The sequence below is a fragment of the Leiobunum rupestre genome, chromosome 7 (genome assembly GCF_980474605.1).
Source record: "Leiobunum rupestre chromosome 7, qqLeiRupe1.1.hap1, whole genome shotgun sequence".
In the NCBI taxonomy this organism is placed as follows: domain Eukaryota; kingdom Metazoa; phylum Arthropoda; class Arachnida; order Opiliones; family Sclerosomatidae; genus Leiobunum; species Leiobunum rupestre.
In genome coordinates, this window is record NC_143390.1 from 26,699,716 (window position 1) to 26,723,542 (window position 23,827).

A 23,827-nucleotide genomic window follows, 5' to 3' on the forward strand; every position below is an offset into this window, starting at 1 on the left:
TTTCTGTTCACACTATTCAATTTTCTTGCTTACAATTAGTTGGTTTCAATTAAGTGGCCCAATTAATTGTATAGTGTGAACTGGGCTTTAGACACGAACTATGTTATTATATTATTACAGTTATCGCTAATTGACGGGTCTAATAAAGTCATTAGGAAAAATCAACCGCTAGTATAAATGTTGATGCAAAAAAAAATGGCCAGTGATGAGAAATCGCTGATGCAGAGGAAAAAAATCGGAATGAAGATACGCTTGAGGGCATATTCCGATGGTGGATTAAGTTGCCCAAGTCAAATTATCCCACGCTTAAACAAACAAAAATAAATATATCTCCAAAAACCCCGTATAAAAACACTAATGGGAAATTGATATATTGTAGGGGTAATTACCTCGCATTGGGTTCCTTTGTAGCCGACGGGGCAGATGCAAGAGAAACTGGCAACCCGGTCTACGCATTCGCCCCCATTCAAACACTTCTCGGGGTCGCAATCGTTGATGTTGGTCTGACAGTGTTGACCCGTGAACCCGACCGGACACACGCAATGGTAACTGTCCACTAAATCGATGCAAGTGGCTCCGTTCTGACACTGTCCGATGCAGTCGTTGATGTTGACGTCGCAATTCTTGCCTGTCCAGCCTCTTTTGCAATCGCATTCGTAATCGCCGTCGGAGTTGCGACAACCGTCGGCGTTGATGCAAGGACTACTTTCGCATTCGTCAGCGTCTGAAAAAGGACCGAGATAATTTGCTCTTAATATCACGTCATTATGGTTGCTGAAAAGCTTCTAAAGTAAACGTCAAAAACTAAAATGGAGATGGTATTACCTTTTTGGCATCTGTTTCCTTGCCAGCCTTTCTTGCAAACACACCGGTACGAGTTGACCCTGTCTTCGCAAGTGCCACTGTTCAGACACGGATTGGAGGCGCATTCGTCTATATCTAAGAAACCCAATTGGTTAATTAGTTTACATACATTCTCAGGGTACAATTCAAAACCTTTAAACAGGGTTGATCGTATTTTTTTTTTAAATTAATGAGTTAGAAAATAACATCAATGAAATGAAATTTATTAAATTGAGTCAACCCCGCGTAAAACTAGATGGTCACTCACTTATCTGGCACTTGTTTCCGGCCCAACCGGGTCTACAAGTACAACTGAAAGTCCCGTTGATCTCTGAGCAAGTACCACCGTTTAGACACGGAAGGGTGGCGCAGGGATTATCCACGACTTCGCAGTTGACCCCGGAGAACCCTTCGGAGCAGCGACACATGTACTCATCTGGTTGCGTATTTTCGCAAGTACCGGCGTTGAAACACGGTTCGTGGGTTCCGCAATAGTTCAGATCCTGGTCGCACAGAATTCCTCCCCAGTTGATGTCGCATATACATTGCCACGGTGACCCGTTGCAATAGCCGTGGCGGCAACCCGGATACGGCATACATTGATCGCAGAGCTCGGACTTCCAACCAGATCGACATCTGTTCCGACAGAAAAAATTAAGCGTTATCGAAAATATAATTTTAAAAACATAGAATCAATGACATTGAAATGAATCTCTACTATTTGGACACGGCATGGGACGTTGCCTTTTTTAAAACACTTTCGGAAGCGCGGTTTTAATTACAGTTGGCAACAATTCAGTGGGCGAGACAGGCTGACCGAAAACGGTCTGCGAAATATAATGGAGCCAGTCACGCGCGATTTCCATAAACGTTTCGCTCCTTTCTCTTTGCCTTTTTTTTTCTTCCCTCGGAGAAATCATGCTTCCGAATGTTTATTTGTCACGGAAAACCGCTTAAAGCCTTAAAACGACCCAGGAAAAGCGGAGAAACGCTACAAAAAAAGCGTACAAATAGTTTCCCCGCAGTCGAGATTCGTAATGTATACAGGTCGTTTTTGTTCGGGATTTATCAATGCAGTTTTCATGAATTATTCCCGCTAGTAATTTCCTAGCTGTTCCGCCACCTCTAACTACTATCCCGGCTAAGACGCCGAAAGCCTTATAAATAAGAAAAATACTCTCATTTCCCGTGAGAAAATGTTTTCATTTTTGCTTATTCCGAAAAGAAAATAAAGTAACGAAAAAAGGGGATTTTCGGGGAACAGAGTTTGGCACCTCGTGGGGAGGGTCGTCCGTGCCGTTCAACCAAATTGTAATCTCAACCTCTTTTGGCCCAATGACTTCCCCAAAATAAAAAAGGGACTCTACAGTCTTTATCAGAAACGGATGTGACGAGATTACTAAAATTTCATCTCCGAAAACACACACACACACACATAACTCAAAGATTGATGTCTTAATTAGTTCATTTTCGGTGGTACAAAGGTGTTACGGCGGAGACCACCAGAAGGAACATTCGCAGTCAGGAACGACCCCGAAAAGGCGCGCCTAGCGATATTCACTCGATTATGTGAAAAATTCGTTCGCGGCGAAAACTCGTAATTCGTGTTGTTGACTACGGGCCATCGCGGTGCTATATGGAGTAGCCGAGTAAACGAGATACGCGTGGGGGTAATCCGAAGGGGTTAAAAGGTGAGTGTGAACGGTGATATATCTTCGGGGGAACTGGCTCTCTCTCTCCCCGCCGCAGTCATCGCGCGGTAATTGCTAGGGTTTGCTCTTCAACCAAAGACCGCTATTTTCACGGTTACCCACCGCTACGCAACCAGACTTCGTCTCTAGTGGGTTAAATTCTTTCGGTCAAAAAAAGGATTTTTATACGCGATAATGGCGCGTACGTAAATCCGCTAAAGCAAGTGGGTCAGGTTCGCGCGAAAAATGTCCGCGTCCCAGATTAAAACACGGTGTCGGTTATAGTTGAAGACCCAACCTTTAACCTACTTAAGTCAGCGCGTTCCACCCCCTCCCCCGTGCCAAAGAGGCCCTCTATCCCAATTCCTATTTTAAAAAGCTAGTTGAACAGCGTGAGAAAGAAACGATACGGCTCTTAAATAGAATGGCGCAAAAAAGAAAGAATATATCTTAGACGTTTCCCCGTTTCCGAATTCCAAAGTCGACGCGAAAATCGTGATCCTAGTTTTTGGAAAAGCTGTTAACTCCGAGTGCCGTTTAACAAATCACTCCGATGGGATGATATTTAGACCCTCCTGTTATATCGGCGTAGACAAAAGCTTAAAAGTTTTGTTACAAACGGGTGGAGTCGCGTGGAAAACGGGAAAACGTTGGGGTGTCAATAATGTCCGATCACTAAAGCCGCGAACGAAGCTGATCGATCCGAGATTTTAAACAATGATAGAGGAAACAAATAACGAGGAATTAACACGACGTTGCCCGCGCCCGAGGATCACGATTTCACTCCGGGACACGCTACTTTTGGCCATTGTTACCCCCTAAAACCACTGATTTCGGAGATTTCGCGTTCGATGACAGACAACGTTAACCCTTCGCGTCTGCGTTCTTATTTTACTGGGGGGGGGGGGGTAACTGAGTTTAAAAACCGGGCGAAATATGTGATGAAACTTAACAGTTTTCCGATAACCAATAAGGAAGTACTACGTATACCTTCGCGGTTAATCCAAAGGTTGTAACGTTGATCTTAAGATTAAATGAAAATTGCCTTGTTGGTTGTACCGAGAAAGGATAAACCTATACGCTTAACATTTAAGAAACACGAGGGTTATTTTCCCGTGTCCCTGTGGAAACCATTTGGGTTAAGCTATTCGGAGCGCAGTTCCGTATAATTTATCGTTAATTCTATTCAAATATGCCTAGTACAATCCGGTACTTAACTCCCTAAGGAAAAAAAAATCTCTGGGCGATTGGGTTCAAATACAAAGGTTTACGAGTCAAGTATAAGGAGTCGTTAATTCCTTACGAACCCGAGTCTCGTAAGCGGGGACTACCGCGAATGGCAGACGTGGCTAGGACCGTAAGAAGTGGAAAACGTGTTTGGTCAGGCTGTCTGAGTGTAAATGTTTCTCGTGAATTATCGGTATCGTCAAGGCCCGGTGTAAGTGATTCAATTTGGTAACAGCGGGAGAGCCGCTTTTAAGGACTTTTCGCTCTCCGCCAGGGTCAGCTTCGGTTAAAGAGAAAAAACTAACGAGTCGTAATGTTCGCAACGCCCTCGAAGCCCCACTTGTTTCTAACACTGCTTTTCGTTTCTCATTACCGGCGCGCAACCAACACCCAAGGACTAACTTAGACAATAATGGAAGGAACCCGCGCGTCCGTCGTAAGAAAGAGAGAACCACTTTCCTATAAATATACCTTTGAAATCCATTTTTCGGCGGGTAGCTACCGGGACCTTTATTCTCGCTTTATAATGGTACGGGTGGCCATCATCGCGCGGCCTTAGCTTAAGAAAGAGGCGGAAAACATCGTCACTGTAATCTAAAGGCGCATTATTTCGATTTAATTCGTCTAAATGCGTTTTTTATGAGCGCGCCGACTTGATCCTAAGTATCAATAAAGAAAAAAACGCGCCGTTTTGCTTGAAAGAACAGCGGACCAAAGAAATTTTTACACAATTTTCACTGATTTTCAAAGCTTTCTCGTAATGTCTCTTTTTGGCGCCTTTTAATTCGGCAGCGATCGGGAGAAAGTTTCCATTTCGGAGGCCACCGAGATTCGCGGGCTTTTTATTAATAAACTATTAGCTAAAACCGACCGAGCGGAACTAGGAAATTGAGAGGGAAAGAGCACTCACAGGCATTCCCCGGGTTTGTTGCAGAATCCGTGGATGGGATGGCATCCCGGTTTGCAAATGGCCGTCTCGCAATTGGGTCCGCTCCAGCCAGACATGCAGACTTTGTCGCCGTGGTCGTTGCAAGTGTAGTGTCCGAAGCGGTCGTCGCGCGGACGGCAGAACTTGGCACACGTCGTGTTGTAGTGGTGGACGTCGCACATGACCCTGATGCGGTAGCTGATTTTGGCCGCTTGACCCGTGTGTAGGAGAGTGTGCCAGTCGGCTGAAGGAACAATGATACCGGAGTATAAATGCCTCTCGATCACTCGATCCACTGCTACGGGAGAAAAAACGTGAAATATTATTTAAAAGAATTTTATAACACAAGCATCTTAAGAAATAAATTTTAAGAAATCCACCAGACCACACCTATTCCGATAAATATTAAATATAGGCTTATATTGTGTTAAAACTATACGCAACGTACGTGAAATATTTAAGAATCTTTGGCGTCCACCTTTAAGGTAATTAGAGTTAGCCGGCAAAAGCACCGTTACAATTCCAGAAAACAATTACATTTCATTTTTCTCCGTATTCCGTATCAAGACGCAGTCAAGCGTAATCAAATATAATCATCTTCCAATTCGAGCTAAACTTGAGACGTCAAAAATGGGCGTTTACCATTGCTACGCCATTAACGAACATTAAAATTTTTATTTTTCTGACTATAATTTTTCATTATTTTAGTATCTGTCCATCTTCAACGGATGCCGACAAAAATTCCACCGCGGATATCGGACACTATCAAAAGTGTGTCCCTCACAAAACCAAACAAGCGTTAAATTAACCCACACTACCAGAACATTAACAACATTAAGACAGAATTTCCGTTTAATTATTATGTCCGCTAATTTTACCGCTAAATAGACTTCCGTTAGATTTTCACGAAAGATACGAGATAAAAACCATCTGCCTTAAAATATTTCCAGCGTCTTCGGCCGTCGGAAACTCGCATCAACAGGCATCAGCCGTTCGCAACTACACCCTCTCAAATCAAAATATGTCGCCGAGATTAGAAAACCGTTTTCCAATCGCCGATTTTTTCGCCGAATTAATGAGTTTAGTGAAGCGGATGATGGAACACACGCGTACGCGAGTCGAAGTACCAAAGTACAAAACATTCGTATTTAACGGTCTGTCTGCGAAGGATATCTCCACCCTTATTACTGGTCAATCTTTTTTTTTTTCATTATTAAACAAAATATATTATCGTAGGAGGTTGTAATTTAGAAAAAAAAAACAATGTTTTTTTTTCATTTACATTTTTTCAGGGTTAATTAATACGAGTTAGGAAAAATGTTTGTCGCGTATATTAATTAGGCTCGCTATTATAACACTAACCCAATTACGGTTGTCATTTTCTCCAATTGCTATTATTGTCAGTAGACGCGACTTAACACAGCAGAGAAACTGCCGTGCGAAAGGAAACACGCCTCGATTAGTTATTAGGTTTTTTTAATTGGCCGTGGGAGTGTTAATTGTTCGAAATGTCGCTAATATTATTTAATAAGATTGTACAAAAATGATAACATTTAACCGTTTGAATATAAAATTACGACATAAATTTCCTTTCCTTTAAATAATACCATTTTCAAACACGTATTTTAGTAAGAAAGGTAAGAATTATTGTTGATTTATAACGTATTTGTTTAACGTTACGTAATGTAACGATTCAAACAAAATGTAATGAATCAACAAAGAAGAGAAAAACCAAAAATTAGCGAGAGGTAATATTTATCGCCGGCTAAATCCGGTTCATCAAAACCAGTTCAGAGCGAAAAGACGTATATAGCAATTTATAATTCTAATTTTCGAAAATGAAAGCTATAGCTCATCGGACAAACTTTCTAATTCACAAAATTTTTCTCACTATTAATTGGAGGAAATGAGAGTTTCTCCTCGAGTAGTTTTACTGCCAAATTATCATTAAAATTAATCCGGCGGCTATGTCGACAAAAAAGAGAAGGTATCTAATTCATACGCGTTATACAAACGACTGCCAACGTAAGATGATGAATGTTAACGGACGAAGGGAGTCGGGGGAACCACTAATTACTACCTAATAATCCAGTTTATGAGAAGAAGCGCCGATCGGATAACTTAATGAGTGTTTATCTCCTTTCAAAAAAGCAGGGATGTGGTTGCTGACGCTGATATTCCCTTCCATGTACTAGAGGCCTGTTATTAGAGGTTAAGCCCCGCGCCTTCTTACAACGACAAGTCGCTGTCTTAGTTACAAAACCAGGTAAATCGACTTACGATTTCCTATTTTTTAACGTTTTTAACGTTTTTCGCAACAGCACGATTTTTAAACTTAATTTAAAACCAAAAATAATTGTGACAATAAGTTTTTAAAATTATATATTTTTAAATTATTAGGTAATAATATTTTTTAATATTAAATTAGTTGTTTCTTAAATTTAACTTTTTTCTGATACCTGCTTTTGGGACTAAGAAAAGATGTACAGAGCTTAAACTCAAAAGGAAAAAAAACACCGATTCCAAAATTATCCGGTAGATGGAACCACCATCACGAAAATAATTTTTTAAGATCACCGAATAAAAACATTGTAACGCTTTCTCTAAGTAAAAATAACCGTAATAAGTTTCACTCTCTTTTTGGTGGATCTGCAGAGCTCACGGAGCGATATTCGCGGTTTTAGAGGCCATACAGAAGGGTGGAATGACTAAATAAACTTTGCAAAAATAAATAGATGGAGAAGAGAGGAGAAGCGAGAAGAGGTTCAAGAGGATGATGCGTTTCCATCCTCATCCCTACTTCATCCCGGATCTCCGGAGATGATAACTAGGATTCTAAAAGGTTGGGGAACAAACGATAATCTCGCGGTTTTACGTGAAGAAAGAGGGATTAAAGGCTCGAAAGAAATTTAATTATAGCAAAAAATACTAAGAAGATAATATTAAATTTGTAACATTTATAATTAAACAATATCAATCAGAAAAATATTGCTTACTAAGGCAGTGTTGCCACAAAATTTTGAGATTCAAATTCCCTGACTATTCCATGTTTTCCCTGACTATTTTAAGAGATTTTCCCTGACATTTTAAGGCCAAATTTTTATTTTATATTTGACTTTTATCAGAAGTTAATAAATTTTAATGAACTTATATTTCAGTAAAAAGGTTATTGCAATGTTGAAAAAATTAGCCAAACTTTCAAGGAAATAAATGATAATCTTAGAAATTGTCATAGATCTAGAGTAGAAATACCTTAAAAAAGTGCCAAGATAAAATTTATTTCCCGACTTTTCCCTGACTTTTTACAAATTCTAAAAATTCCCTGACATTTCCTTGACTTTTTACAAATTCTAAAATTCCCTGACATTTCCCTGACATTTTAGGTCCATTCTTAAATTCCCTGACTTTTCCCTGATTTCCCTATTTTCCCTGACGTGTGCCAACCCTGTAAGGTAAAGCGCGGATATCTAAGTGTGGAAAACATAAATAGCGAGTATCTGTAGTTGAATTTTGATCACCCACCGCGTTTTCTCGTAAAGGAGACGTAAAAAGTAGCCATGGAAACTAACGAAGGTCTCCCCTAACTATTTCGTCCAAAACAGTTTCGTTATCTTTATTGGTCGATAAGACTCGGGTCCCTCGTTCTCACAGAGATGGCGCTAACGTCGCTTTTTATACCTGTCACGCGAGAGACGGCCTGATATATTTATTAGGCCATTTCTTTTCGATTTAATAGCTAAAAAATAATCGATAAAAATTGGGTAGAAAGATAAACGGTGAAGATCGCGAGTTCCATAACGACGAAAACACAATGAAAAATGGAAAGAAAGATTTCCTTCCCCGAAGCCGCGCTCCGGTAGCAGAGTTGACCTCGCATTCCGACCTTTATCATCCACGCCGCAGTCCTTCTTGGGCAACCTCGCGAAAGCAGCGTCCCGGAGGCCACCAAGAAAGCCAGAAGGAAGGTGGTATTTCTCGAGTGGCAGGTCTAGAAGCGCGCCGATGCTTCGGACTTAGATTATTTCCAAGTTTTATTTCCACGTGTTCCCGCCAGGAGTCTCCGTAATCGCTAAAACAAGCCCCGCGCGAGCGAAGAATTGAGGAGAATGGCATCTTTAATGAAGGCGGTATAATAGGGAGACCCAAGAATATATCTACAACGTCTCGCGTTGAGGGGGGGATTGCGACTGGAACGGTAGCCGTAACGTCTGAAAAGGAAGAAGTGGCTCATTCTAGGCCTTGTTGAGAGAATACTATCCGATTTTAATGGTTATTTTTACTGCCTATATTCTCTAGCTGAGATAAAGAGCCACACGCTCGTCTGTTCATCGTGATCCTTAATTCTACCCTCCCTATTTTTTTCTGGAGGGGGATTTTTTTTAACCGAAAGGGGGGGGGGAAGGTGGACGCGGGGGTAAAAACATTCTTGGCATCCTAGCATTCCATTCTCGAGACACGAGTTACCAGTTAAGCCTAATTCACCTGCAGAAGCGCCTTTCGCGGTAATTACATTCCTACTATTATCATCATCTTTGGTCAGAAAACGTTTTCCAGAAGCCGAGAGCCGCGGTAAAAACCAATACAAGTTGACTCTATCAATTTTGCGCGCCCGAAAGGGAGGTTGGCTGTAGCTGGCTTGTCGTGATAGAAAGCGAATTCCTGGAAGATGCTCAGGCCGAATTAGAGTAGACCTTTTTCTCAGTTAATATCGCCCCCCTCGGTCCCTCTCTCTCTCTCTCTCCTAGAAAAGTAAAAAGCTGATTGATTAGGAAGAATAACTACTTAATCACGGCGAAACCGTTAAATTTATCTACATCCATAAAGGATGGACAGCTCGTGTTAAGGAGAACGCAAAAATGATGAAAGATTTTGTACGCCTACCGAGACCGAAATAAGTATTCGGATTTCGTCTACGAAATACCCCACATTTTTTTTTTTATAAATCTAACTTCCTATAAGAGGGTTTTTCCGCGACGCGGGCGCCATCTAGATTGTGTTTAGTTAAGTTATGTCTGCTAGCCCTTAACTATTACTAAGACTCTAAACTAGATCTGGAAATAAGGGGACAGGTGTTTGACGCGACAAAAAAAAATACGCGTCGGTCGGTCTCTCTCGTACAATAAAGATCTCCCGTTTTCTTTCTTCATTTTGAACTCTTGACCTTTCTCTTTACACTTAATACCCCTAAGACTTATTGAGCAGACGACGGGGGTCAAGCTGTCCGCAGCTGCTGTCAGCGGCTTAGCAGCTGCTGGATTACACCGAACGTTTTGACAAGGGATACGTCGTCAGAAATCGCAAAGATTATGCAAAAAACGCGGACTTCTATTCTATATAAAGTATCAAACAGCTTTAGAACAGTTTCCCCGACAAAATCTATACGCATCCACGTAAACCAATCTTTTTTTTCTAAAAAAAGAAGTTAAGCCGTCTCAATTTATACGTTTTTTTCTTCTACGAAGACATTAACAACCACACCCAACAAATTTCGTCTCTCCCTTTCTGCAAAATCTAGCCTCTCTCCCTCTAACTAAACCAAGCCGGGCATGAAGTTTTAATGCCAAGTCATTTTCAATAAAAACTTTGTTTCTCGAATAAAAAGCGCGTTTTTCCCCATTAGCCAAGGCTTAGCGAGTTTTTTGGAAACAAATACAACGAAGGGTCTGTTGACCATAGAGGCGGAGTATCGAAAGTTTTCGTGGTTTTCTCTGGTCACTGTTTTTAACTGATAGTAAAATTCACGAAAGCGTATCGCACCTTGTTTAGGAATTACGCTTCAAATGCGGCATTTGATTTAAGCGCCAAAACCACCGCCCCCTAGCGACGACCCCGACTGTGGCCCGCGAGGCTAGTGTTGAGGTGGAGACTGTCTTGAGGTGGACGACGGGGGAATTAACGCGCGAAGCGAGACAAAAAGACGCGCTACGCCTCAAAAAACCAGCCCGCCCTGCGAAATTCACGATATTTTGTTTCAAAAGAGTTCAAAGACAGTTCAAACCGGGTCTTAGTAGTGGTTGTACTCCTCAAACGGTTTTGCAAATTTTGCTACTTTATACAGAAAACGGTATTTACCATTTTTGGTGTAGTTATTATGGTCCACAGCGTCTAATATCAAGGCAAATGATCTCTGAAAATAGAAAATAAAAATTAGTTTTCTTCAAAAAAAATACAACCAAAATAATTCTTAATATCCTAATCTTCGTTAAGTTTAAGGTTTCTGATTGTTCACCATTTCGACTTAATAGAATAAAGCGTAATCGACTTAATAGAATAAAGCGTAATCGACTTAATAGAATAAAGCGTAATCGACTTAATAGAATAAAGCGTAATCGACTTAATAGAATAAAGCGTAATCGACTTAATAGAATAAAGCGTAATCGACTTAATAGAATAAAGCGTAATCGACTTAATAGAATAAAGCGTAATCGACTTAATAGAATAAAGCGTAATCGATTTAATAGAATATACAAAGTAATAAAGCGTAATCTACTTAATAGAAAATACAAAGTAATAAAGCGTAATCGACTTAATAGAATATACAAAGTAATAAAGCGTAATCGACTTAATAAAATATATAAAGTAATAAAGCGTAATCGACTTAATAGAATATAAAGTAATAAAACGTAATCGACGTAATAAAGCGTAATCGACTTAATAGAATATATAAAGTAAGAAAGTGTAAACGACTTTATAAAATATATAAAGTAATAAAGCGTAAACGATTTAGTAACATATTTAAATAATAACACGTAATCGATTTAATAGAATATATAAAAAAATCATATTTCACTAATAACGCGTAAACAATGTAAAGAATGAAAACTCGGAAGAATATAATAAATTACATTTTGATTTGATAAAAAAAATCTAATAATTTGTTCTCCTCTGAAGCGTAACATCCGCGATAATTTCGGAATGTCAAAAATTACATTTCATTTCGATTACAGGCTTAAATTCATCGCGCGCCAGTGACGAAAAAAAAATAGCCAAATTAGAACAACAGTGATTGGATTAAAAAAGTGGACACGCGCGTGATAAGGTCGAGAAGAGTCAGTTTCTAAGGTTAATACACTAGATTCTTATAAAGCTCTTAAACAATCGAAAATTCCTTTTCATAGAGGATTATTATTCGAGACTATGTTTAATTTTACACGCTACGTTTCACCTTTCTTACGCCCCGAATAATAGAATTTTAGCCCTTTCTATCGGAACTTTACGAAACTGAAAAGGTTACAGTTTCCGGCTGGCATACCCATCATAATTGCACTTAACGTCAGACGAGCTGAAAATAATTATACATTCAACGCTGATGATTTCAAAAGGGGGATTTTTCGGAGGTAACTTTTTATGTACGGAACAATTTTTTTTACGTTCAATTTACGGCAAAATTAAGACGATTATCAACGCTGTTTCGGTTTGATTCCCAGCGATACAACATTGTAACGTTGGCTTATTTAGCGGAAATTAATGTATTTTACAACAATGCACCGAAAACTTGTCGCGTTACGGTTTAAATCTTGTTTGTTTAGATAAGATTTCGGGGCGAATTTCAACCTTTTTCCCCGTATTATTTAGAACTACGAGGAATAACAAATTTAATACGCTCACGTACGCTCGCCACCTAATAACGATAAAACGCGAAAGCAGGCGCGTTGAGAAAATGGGTCCCCCGAAAATCGTCCGCTTACACGCGTAATAACTCCATTTAATAAATATAAACACAAAGGGGCTTCCATACAGACTCTTCAATAAATTTGGCCCTTTTTCGTGTCCGTTGTTTATCAAGTACCTTCCGAAGTACCTGTTCTCCTCGAAGAATAAAGGTTACGTTCCCGAGCGAGACACGGCGGTAAGAACCCCCCAAAAAAACACCATCACCAGCGAGCACACCTGTTCCCTTTCGTGCGTAGTACATTTAGGGGAAAATCGGGACCCGCTGTTGAGCCCGTAACTACCGAGGGAGACGCGTTAAGCCAGGCGCTCGCCGCTCTTCGTAACGTCTACGTACTACCTTTCACGAGCCTTTACTTCGTAACGGAGACAATGCCTCGTGGAAGGCAGGACCGACACGAAACGGAGAGCCAGTGGGCGCCTAGCCTTACGCAACAGAGTACGTAGAACGTGATCTTTCCCTCTCGTTGCAGTCGTAAATAACGGACTAACTCGGGACTGACTGGATAGTTACGGGCTTAGTTTACTTTCGCTGGTAACTTATCCGAGCGATTCAGAGCCAGGCTGCCGCGGTAATAGGCATCTTTTCAGCGCCTCTCCTCCCGATCGGGGTTGTCGAATGGAACGAAGCGGGAATCGGAATCACCAGGAGCAACTTCCAGTGTTAGAAGGTCACTGTACGAAGATGCTATACCAACGCGTTGTTCCTAATGTTTTTAACCACAAAATCGGGGCTGTCATTTATTTAACGCCATTTTGGATTGGAAGAAGTTATATTTATTAAGAGAACACGCGTTTGACCGATACTACCTCCGCATTATGGTATAACGTTCTAGTCAGACGGGGCAAAGATTAAAGCCGAGAAGACCTCAAAACCGTAAAATCGCTTCCATCCGCGAGATGTACGGTACCTTTTAACAACCGTAGAAGCCGTTGACTACCTTGATCTCTTTCAGCCGGTACGCCGCCAATATGCAAATTTTACGGAGCGGTTAGCCATAGAAGCGGTGATTTAAGCGAATGGATTAGTATATTGAGTTCCGTAGATTCGCCAGATAAAAATCGGAAAAGGGTCTTCGTTTCACTTTCGGGGCTTTCGAGGATGAGGTAATAATTAGGACGCTAATATACGCTATAAGGGTGTCGTCGAGGACCGGACCTACACTATATCGCAGGTGGGTCCCATCACCTGTGACATCCCGTTAGTCGTCCCAAAATCAGAACTTTATCGAGAGGATTTGACAATTTTTGGCGGATAAAAGCCATCTAACTGTTAACGACATCTGCCCAACATACAACCGTTACGCTATATTGGGCTTAAATATGTTTTATAAATCTGGGTCCCTTTTTTTAATTACGGTTGACTAATTACGTCGGGCGACATCCCGAGTGTTTAGAGTCGCGAAATAAATCAGCGGAACTCCTAGGGACCAAGGACCACCCGCGATATCCGAGACGGTAGACGATAGCGTACCGTCGTCCATCATGTTAGTACTTTTGTTAGTAAACAACATTTCGTCAACGTAAGAAATTATATAGTTTCAAGGAGGCCTTGAAAAATTTCAGGTCCTATCAAACTAGGCCTATATCGTATTTACAAACATCCTTCCTCTATTTGGAAAATGATATAAAACAAAATGAAAAACTCGGTAATACAATCCGGTACGAGACGGGATACATTTCTCGAATACAAGAATGGGACGCGTTTCGGGGGTACGAACGCGTTGAATTCGTCCGCATTATGATTTGCGCGCAAAGAGAAACGGGACACTTTCGGGCCCGCGGAGGTCTTCGCTCGCCAAACAATCCCTTTTTATGGAGAGAAAAAAAACTAAATCCGAAATGTACGTTTCTCGAGATCAAATGTTACGACGCGTAAAGAACGTCATAATAGTACACGCGAGTTTATACGGGGTTCGTGACACCGAGCGACGGAATCTGTCAGTGGTGTATGTATAACGCGCATGCGGAGTTCTTATATATGGATCTTCAAACTATAGGATACTTGGCAGGAGGTCTTTCGCCGCGTAACCCCCGTACAGTCTCATCAGATACTATACCACGAAATAATCGTAAGAATAGAAATTTCTTTGGCACATCCTTTTACGGAATAAGTTTAAATTTTAAGCGCCGTTTGTCGATGAGAAAAAAAAACGAACTATACGATTCGTGGTATTTTGTCTCAATTTCTTAAATTTCTTTCGAGGGGAAAACTATAAGTTTAGTTGGATTTTGAGCGCGCATGGATGAAGTAGATTCCTGAAAGAAGAATGTCAATACGGGGATCGTGACTCGCAAGATCAATCGGTTGCTGCGAGATGGAACAGAGTGAGAGGCCGGATTTGGGGTTAAATGAGAATTGAAAGGCATCCAGCGGGAAGGGGGGCAGAAGGTTTTGTCAGTCCGAGATAGGTAACGACGATGAAGATGCCATAAAGAAAGCGACCTGACATTGAGAAGTTGAATGATAAAGGAGAAAAGACAAGCATCGACTTCCAGAAGATAAACAGATTTAGCCTCGCGAAATCTTTCCCAACCGATACTTTCTTAGAGAAAAGAGATGACGGTTTAAGTTAGCCCACGCAGAACTTGGCAGAAGGGTATAGCGTGACTGTTAATCTCGACGGATTACCCCGCGTATTCTCAAAACGGCTTAACCAATCTGGACAGAATGTATTCGGTTATCAGTAATAGTAAATTAAAGGCTACACTCGTACGAGAAGACACTCGAATGTCTTTTCTGGCTTCCGTACGATTAGCATCCAGTAAGAATGGTCGGACGTGAATTACAGCTATGGCAGTGGCATCATGCTCGAAGAATGTTTATTTTAAAATAAATTAAACCAGGTGTTTTGATCTCGTCGATTGGTAATTCCCCCTCCGAGTCTCGATTTTGGGCGAATTTATGGCCGGAAGTGACGATTCGCTGTTTGCATAAGCGCGGTGGGGAGGTGGACTTAAGCAGCGCCAGTTCCCTTATAGTCTGTACTTGAGAAAAATTGAGCAAACAACGCGGCCCTTCTCCGATTCTATACAAAAACTGGTCGAGATTTGGGAAAACGGATTTGGCCCGAGGTGGTTAACCCTTCTACACGATTATTCAAATGGCCGCGGTTTCAACCACAATAATATTTACACGGATACCACGGCGATTCCTTCGACCAGACTTCGAACGCTATCCGCAACGCGATACCATCTCTCGGAACGTCTTCTAATTAAGGTTTTCCAACTCATTGGCCAAAATTCGTTTTATTGGCGTTCGAACGATAAGCGGTTCGTCACGCCAGAATATAAATCAACGGCGCAATGAAAGCGTGAGAGGGTACGATTCAAATTTGGCGCTTCGTCATAGAGCGCGGGACATAAGTCATTCGTACACACTTGTCAGCCGTGAAATCGGAATGAATCGCGTCGCGTTTTCCACTCCAATTCTGACGATTTAGGGTACCGGGTTACATCAAAAGATTGTTATATCAATGCACCCCAAAAATCTAGAGGGAGTGATCCGCGTTTCTTCAAAGTGAAGTTCCCCTCCGCGGGTTTTTTCCTCTCTATGGTCTCTCCCCCTCGTCTTATTCCTAAAAAACTCATACATCACCATAAATGTTCAGAAGCGGTGAAACGCTTATAAAAAAAAAGATTGAAACTTCAAAGGGGGGATGGTTCAAAAAAAAATCGGGGGATATTTTTCTTCCAGGGAAAATGTATACCGAGTCTCTATTTTTCGGTGATAGCGCGAGCCCTTCTGGCTAGCACGTGCGTTAATTTCGGGGCACAATTAACTCGGCCCTAAATTAGCCGTTTAATCAAAAGTGGACGTGTCAAAGCACGCGATCCCAGTCATCTTGGGTATTTGGAAGGTTCCTCGCGTTTCCACTAAGCCTCGGCCTACGCTTCCATTTTTTTTGGGGGGATTAAAGGCCTCAAAAAAGGAAGGGACGGTCTCGAAATAAAGGGTTTCACAAAGAGATTCTCTGTTCGCCCGTCTAAAAAACGCCGTCAAAACACAAGGCCCTTCCTCGGCCCCCCGAAAACTTCATTTCCGTTAAATGACACGATTTTTCTCATCCCTGGGGCCTAACCCCCGTGTCCGCCCCTTAACGCCCGGCTGGACACCCCATTTGGCGAAATATAAGAGTAGCTTCTTGTCGGACTGAAACATTTTTTTTTCTAAGAAGAGCCACGTCCGGATGCTACCAAAAGCAGCCGCTAGGTGTCTATAAAGACTACTTCCGTTATGCCAAATTTTTCGTCAACTCTCTCACGATGCAGAGTCGCGCGGAGCAGCGACAGGGGTGGAAGCGAAATTTTTTCTTCCTCAGGAAGTAAAGCTACTAACATCGTGAACCATCCCTCGGAGACCGTCTCTCTCTAGTCCCTACCGTTTACAATTTTGCCCCAGCACGCAAAAAATGTCATTCCCATAGTCAGTATAAGGCCACCCCAGAACCATCTTGGAATGCCGGCACCATCGGAATCACTCTCCCAAAGTCCCTTAGCGGATTGTGTCCTCCCCCCGGTAAATATTTCCCACAGGTATCGAGTTATAAAAACTTCTCTAGAAGTCCCTGCACGCTTGAAGGTTCTCGTAACGTGCCCTAGTGTTTTCCACCGCGTTAACCTCGTGAACGAGCTAAAACGCGTCTCATGCAATATACAACAGTTTCGGCGGCATGCAAATGCGGACACCCCGCGCGTTCCACCAGTCCCACCCACGCCAGTACAATTCGGTGAAAAAAATCACAATCTTTTACCGGGGAATGGCTTAACCTAATTAGACTAAAATTTCAATTAAGAGGTTGATTTACAGTGGCGACGATGGTGGGGTGAAGGGGAATCCGTACTTCGAGTGCGTTTCTAGCCTTAATTCGTTTCTGCGACCCGTTATCTCGAGTGAATTACACTCTAAACCTTATCCGAGTCAGGATAAGGACTTCAACGAGCGGTAAACGAGTGAATTTTCTCACGCATTTTTCAAAATATTATGTAGACACTTCTGGGCTTTATGGGTGAATAATGAGACTGTGTTGTCGTAACGTTTTTGTTCTTCGAAGAAAGAGATATCGATAAATTATCTCCGCAGGTAACGGAGGCAAGGATTCGCGCGCCGGAATGACAAGAATCAACATCAACGCGTCCTTTACGTAATTGCTTCGTGTTATCGCTACAAAGTCGCGTTTAAAAGTGGTTAATCGTCTATGGCGGACTGAGAAACGCGGACGTTGATAACCCACCGAAAGAGGGTGAAGTCTTCGTTATTAAAAGTACGCGTTATTGACGATATAAGGAAACGAATTCTTGATCGGCGAAAGCTATAGGCGTTCTTGGGAAGATAAAAAGGCAGGCTGCTGACTCGATTTCAATTATTTCTCTCTTCCAAAAGTGTGAGAACGTTTTTATCAGCTCCAATTCCGTTCTGTTTGCTCACTCGTAGTCGTGTCAATCAGCGCAATCAACGTGCCTTTATTGTATTTAGATTCCCACCAACCCTAAATCGAGTCTTCATTTCGCCTTTCGCCAGAAGAGTTAAAAACAATTAAAATGCTTTTTAATTAGCTCTAAAACAAGCTGGCGAAACAAACAAACGTGTCAGACAGTTTCAAATTTAATTTACTTCAGTCTAGAATGTAGACTGGCGGGCTCAGTCGGAGGCTCTCAATTCGTTTGGGAGGCAGCAAAATTGACTCGAGAGAAAAGTGAGAATGTTTATAACGTCAGGGGAGAAAACTACGCTCAGTTTTCTCGGCTGGCAGCGGCGCGGGATCCAACGAAATTTGTTAAGTCGGCCGAGTTATAAGTACGGAAGAAACCGCCGGGTTGAACAAAATGGGAGTATACAGAGGCGATTGTATTAAGCGCCGCGTGTGGCCACGTGACCATGCCAACAATGCGCGGAACGTCGCTAGATAGTTATCTCTCCCCGAAAACGAAGGCGGGAAAAACGAACCTCAAAAGCCAACATGTGGATGCAAAACGAACAAATTCCTTTAAAAAAAAGTGATTTTATTTTTTACGAAAGATTTATTTTTCCCACAAAATGAGATTTTCCGTTTAAGAAAAACCAAACGCCTTGGGGTGCTTCTGCTGGCGGTAATGACTTATTTTACACGCTGAATACGGCGAAGGGTACATAAATTTTAAACCATTTGTTCGACGAGAGACAAAAACATCGAACCATTTTAAAAGCTTAACGACGCGAAAAAGAATGCGGATTTGGAGAGACGAAACGGAAGGGGACAAGTGATCAATATCGCTGAGAATTAGCCACAATTTCCGCGGGCAGCGACCAAAACCGCGGCATTTATTAGCGGTGAACGTGACAAAATACAAGACCCAAAAACCGCGAAGTCTAAGATAAAAAAAAAACATTAATGGGAGATAATGAATAAACAACTAGTGTATAATTATATCTGGCGAAAGAGCGAAATCTACGATTAAAAACCGTCTGTAAATGAATTATGACAGTCCCACGAGCCACAGCGCGTTCGGGCCCTAATCAAAATTAGTATTCCAAAATTCCTTCGCCAGGCAACAATTATAATTTTATTCCGCAAACTCACCGCTAACACTACGTATATCCGCGTTAATACTCGCTTCGAAACACGCTCGTAAAGGGAGAAGACTGCGCGTGTCGATTCGCCTTCCAACGAACTGTCCGCTGAGCGCTGGTCTAGAAAATCTTAAAGGGCGACTGAAGCGGTTTACGGGGAGGGTCATGACGAAGAAAAGGGAGGGGGGGATGATGTTCTCTTTCAAGCCCGCGGAGGGTGGCTGCTTTTAAAGGGAAGTGAAGAAGCGAGGAGGGGAGGGGGTCGGCCGGGGTGGGTCGGGACGAGTGTCGGCGCGCATGCAGGCAGCCAGCGAAAGTACGGCAGCAGCTGAGAGCGGATGCCTACACGAGGCAGGTTCCCACGGTCTGGCCCGACGCTCGCCGAAGAGGCAACAAAAAAAATAAAAAAATATGTGCCGGTGCGTCTCTTTCTTAAAAAGCATCTTATCCGTCGCCCCCCCTCGATACCCTCCGAGGAGAACGGGCAAGTTCTATCCCACCCCCAATGGCTTCAAAAACGCCTACCCCCACCCAGAAACTGGCTTTTACTCTCATCGGACCTAAGATTGAGCGGTTTCCAACTACTTTGTCGATATCCCAGCGTTTTAAACTACCGATACTAGGACTACTAACTACGACAGCTACTAGCTACTCACACACACACACTCTGATAAGGGTATATTATTACTCTACTTTAAAATATATTTATCAATAATTTACGGCTCTATACTTATCCTTTTGTTGTTGCCTAAACTAAACCCCCATTTAAAAAATGATTAAAATTTCATTTAAAACAATATTTATGTATAGATTAAATTTTAAAATGTCATTTTAAATTATTAGATATGGCAAAATATATAAAACAAAAGGGGCAAAAAATTGGCTTTCTCGCAACACTCCCAAGCGAGACGGTTGGAACACTTGTACAGGCGTTTTGGTCTATTATAATAGGAATAAATTAACAATCCCTTAAAATTATTCTTTTTTTTTCAAACTATAAATTGCGGCTAAAAATAACTTCGCTAGACTGTAACACGACTACGCGAGAAAAATAAAGCGGACGATTTCGAGAGTCATTACAAAAACTTGTTTTCAGGGGAAAAGCAAAAAATAAAGGGGAAAAGAGCGTTGTCGAAACGCGGTGCGTTCAAAATCCATCCTTCGAGACTGTTGTCAGAGGAAAAGAGGAACGGAGGAGCTATTAATTTTGACCGTGGGCCAAACACCGCTAGAAACGCGCTTTTAAAAACGCACGCGCGGGACGCACGTTAGCCCACGAGAGTTGAGAATTCACTCTACCCGCCACCGGTGGAATCTTTTTTTTTAACTCGATAGTCGGGGGTATTAAAAAAAAACTTAACATATCGGATGAACCGTAGGAAATGTAAGGAAGAAAAAATGCAATTTAGGGTACCCCCAGCGTATCATCAAGAAATGAAAAGGATAATTTTACGTAGAGCAGTTAGGGCTTGAAAAATTAAAGGGTGGAGGGCTAACTTTACAAAGCCCCTTCCGCTAATGTTAAGTATTATTTCCAGGGTTGGCAAGTAACAGCCAGACTGGTTTAATCCAGTTTTAACCACCGAAACAAATCAATGGTTAAAACTACTTATTTTTTTTATTAAAAAAGTATTGAGAAATGAATAAGAAATATTGAAAAAACTTAAAACATTTTGTCGTAAGTAATGAGAGCTAGATATAAGCAATTAGGGGATCTTAAAATTCGTTTTACGCCTGCAAATACGCCTCGATGTTAGGGTATAAAAGCGGGTAAATAAGTCTGATATACCTCACAATGTAAAGGTAAACGTAATTTTGAAATTGGGCAATTTGAGCATTTTCGAAGTAATGAGGGCTAGATATAAGCAAATTGATAATTTTTTTATTAATGGTTTTAACCGGCATAAACAACTGGTTACAGGCGGTTTTATCCATACTAGATTTTTAAATTTGTAAAAAAGCCGGTTTTTTGCCAACCCTGATTATTTCATTAAATTTAAATCTTTAAAAGGCAGTGACATAGACAAGATTTTGTCCTGGTGGGCACATAATTGACTAATAAAATTAATACATAATATTAATATATAATATTAATACATTTGTAGAATTTATTTATATTTAAAACTGCTGTTATTGATTTAAAATAAGCTTGCATTTTGAGTAAAAGCTATAGTAATAAAGCTTCGTTAAATTCATTCTCACCTCAGCAAAGGAAACGCGAGTAATAACGCTTTAGAAACAGAACTAAAATCATTAATCAAAATAACGAAAAGCAGCAAAGCTCTCTGGGGGATAAGGAAGCCTAAACAAACCACCCCGCGTGTAGCTTTTTCTCCCGGCTTACCCAAAATAAAGAATGTTCTCCTATATAAGGAATATGCATAGTCGAGGGAATATTTATAATTCGCTAGAAAATGCGTTCGAAATTGATGTTTTCCGCAATTTCTACGTCTCGATTTCCTACACACATCTTTGGTCCGGATTTATGTCCGCCGTTTCTCTCCATTCATAAACGAGAAAGTGAAGAGGGGGGGGGGGGACACGTATCCGCCCAAGAAGAGTCCCCAGCGGCGCCCGCAAAAAAACGGAAGCAGATTTTTTGGCAAAAAAGGTCCGCGCGACAAGGTCATTACGAGAATCGGCGGAGACCCAGGCCGTCTTGACATTTTTTTAAACGGACGATTTTGCCCCCCGTTTATAGGTGCCCTCCGCGGTCCCTATGGGTGCCCGACTCGCGGGTCCCCGAGCGGGAGAGTTCCCCCGAAAAAACGGCGAACTTGTGTGCGGACCACGTGGCTTCTACTACGAAAGGAGATGTCCTTCCTGTCGCGCGATTTCCACGTCAAAAAATCTTCCTCAGATGACTTGAGAAAACGGGACTATCGAAATTAACTTACTTACCACGAGACTCTGACGGGGGGTCGGCGAAAAGCGAGCCGCTAAGCCTAAGGATAATGGGGGTAAGCAGTGTGTACGAAGCCAATTTGGATGGTTGACTCAAAAAACCATAAGACGAAGGAGGGGGGTTGGAAACCAAATTGGAATGTGTCGACCCCCTCTCTCTATCCGCGGACTTCTTAAAAAATACGCGCGCGATGGTTGGAAGGAGGGTGGGAGAAAATGTCCCTTTAAAAATCTTCTTCAGATAAGCGCTTCCGTTAGCTCCGATCAGCAACTTCCTGTTATGCTAAGACGCAATGGGGGCATGGACGCGCCGGAATAGACAGGGCAAAAAATAGTGCGTGTCCAGCTGGTTCGTATACGGCTCCACCTAAGAAAAGGACGACGCATTAAAAATATATTACTATATCATTCCTATACTATCGCCATCTAGGGACGCAGATGTATTTCATTATACCAAAACCGATGTTGCTTTGGTTTCGGGCTCCCTCAAAATACACAGGAGAAAAAAAAATTCATCTATACCCTGATCAACAATATCTATTTTAAAAACTTATTGGTATACGTAAAGAACTTAAAAAGGATGGTACGCTGTGATAGCGTGGATAAATTATTAAGCGGAATCATTTCTATTTTTGGAAACTGTCTGCCGTCTCAACTCGAGTCTTATCTAAATTGGTTTTCAAATTCTTTTTGGTTTCTTTTTCAATTTGGAAAGATGGAGGGGCGGTTTTAAAAAAAAACTATCATAAGTTCTTCGTAGCTTGAAAGAGCATCTGTTTGTATCTAATTAGGCCTATACCCCGGGAAACACGGCCGATTTATGGGACGACTGATCTAAATTTGGAAACCCAATATTTGGCCAACATCGCGCGACGAGGGGGTGTACGCGTTATAAAAACATTCAATCTGAAGAGTTCCTTTTTCGGTCATTTTTTGGATTGCTTATAAACGCGTTACTCCCAACCCCCGTACGAAAAGGAACGTCCAAAATTCGATGGTCAATTTTCGGCAACAGATTGGACAACAGCTTGGACAACCGGCGTCAAGTAGAACCGGAGAATACACCCTCGAAAGAGTTAAAAGGGATTCGGCTGCATTCAGTAACCCAAGCGCTGACCATCTGTCGCGGCGAAGAAAGTCGGCTTCCTTTTTATGACCTACAAAGGCGCGCCTACCCTTTCCCGCGACGATTATTTTGTAATAGAAGTGGAAAAAAGCGGCCGTGATTTCAGACAGCCTCGCTTGAAATTTGGCATCCAACAGCGGAAAGAAACGACTGGGCCCACACCGCGCTAAGCAGACGCGACGATAATGATCCGGGGCTTTGAAAGAAAGAATGCGACTTAATGGGTGGGAGGATGAATGAATGAGCCTAGCGCGGGGTTCGTCTTCACTCATTAGCACTTTTTCTAGCTCCACTTTTACACTTTTTTTGCGTGGAAGCGGTAGACTCGATCCGGCTTTTCATCGCTGAGAGAGATAGGTGTGATAACGACGGTAGCGACCAAATTGGTGGCGCGGACAAACGCGACCGAACCAAATCGCCCGTTGAATTAGAATAAATAGCGTGGGGTGGCGGAGTGGTTAGCACTTTCGCCTCGCAGCCAGAGGAGCCGGGTTCGATCCCAGTTTGTGGCACTGGACGTTGAGTTTGCAAGTTCTCTCCCCGCTAATTTAAGGGGTTTTCCCTCGAGCTCTTCGGTTTCCCCTTCCATAAAAACTTGTTGAGGTTAAAGGTTATAGTAAGTGTAGGGAGCTGTTGGCTCGCGCGGCTTGAAGGGCTTACGCATTGTAACCCGGCAACCTGAAAAGTCGCTTGATGACTTAGGCCTAAGGTTGTGCCTTGGGTGATTAGTTAAGTTAGAAGAAACCACCTATGGACTGTGAGAAGGATATTAAAATACGCGAAAAAGTAGATTAGTCCATAATTAAAAGGGATAATATAGCTAAATCCTAAACAAATTTGAAGAAAATAAAAAACTTACTAATAACTCGTACCGATAGGTCTTCGAG

The 23,827-nt window shown here is 41.8% G+C and overlaps 1 protein-coding gene across 4 annotated transcripts in view; it reads right to left on the reverse strand.

The window, feature by feature from the left end:
• Ser (protein serrate) overlaps positions 1 to 23,827 on the reverse strand; it is a 58,171-nt gene that overhangs the window by 9,710 nt on the left and 24,634 nt on the right. Inside the window, exons 2-6 of one of the 4 annotated variants that reach the window (XM_090180758.1) lie at positions 10,762 to 10,816; positions 4,672 to 4,987; positions 1,112 to 1,479; positions 826 to 939; positions 390 to 724 (exon numbers count right to left, since the gene is read on the reverse strand). In XM_090180758.1, the coding sequence (XP_090036884.1) occupies positions 390 to 724; positions 826 to 939; positions 1,112 to 1,479; positions 4,672 to 4,987; positions 10,762 to 10,816 (1,188 nt within the window). Of the gene's footprint in view, positions 1 to 389; positions 725 to 825; positions 940 to 1,111; positions 1,480 to 4,671; positions 4,988 to 5,167; positions 5,399 to 5,567; positions 5,799 to 10,761; positions 10,817 to 23,827 lie in introns of those variants that run through there. The other 3 variants (XM_090180760.1, XM_090180759.1, XM_090180761.1) reach the window with 3 other exon arrangements.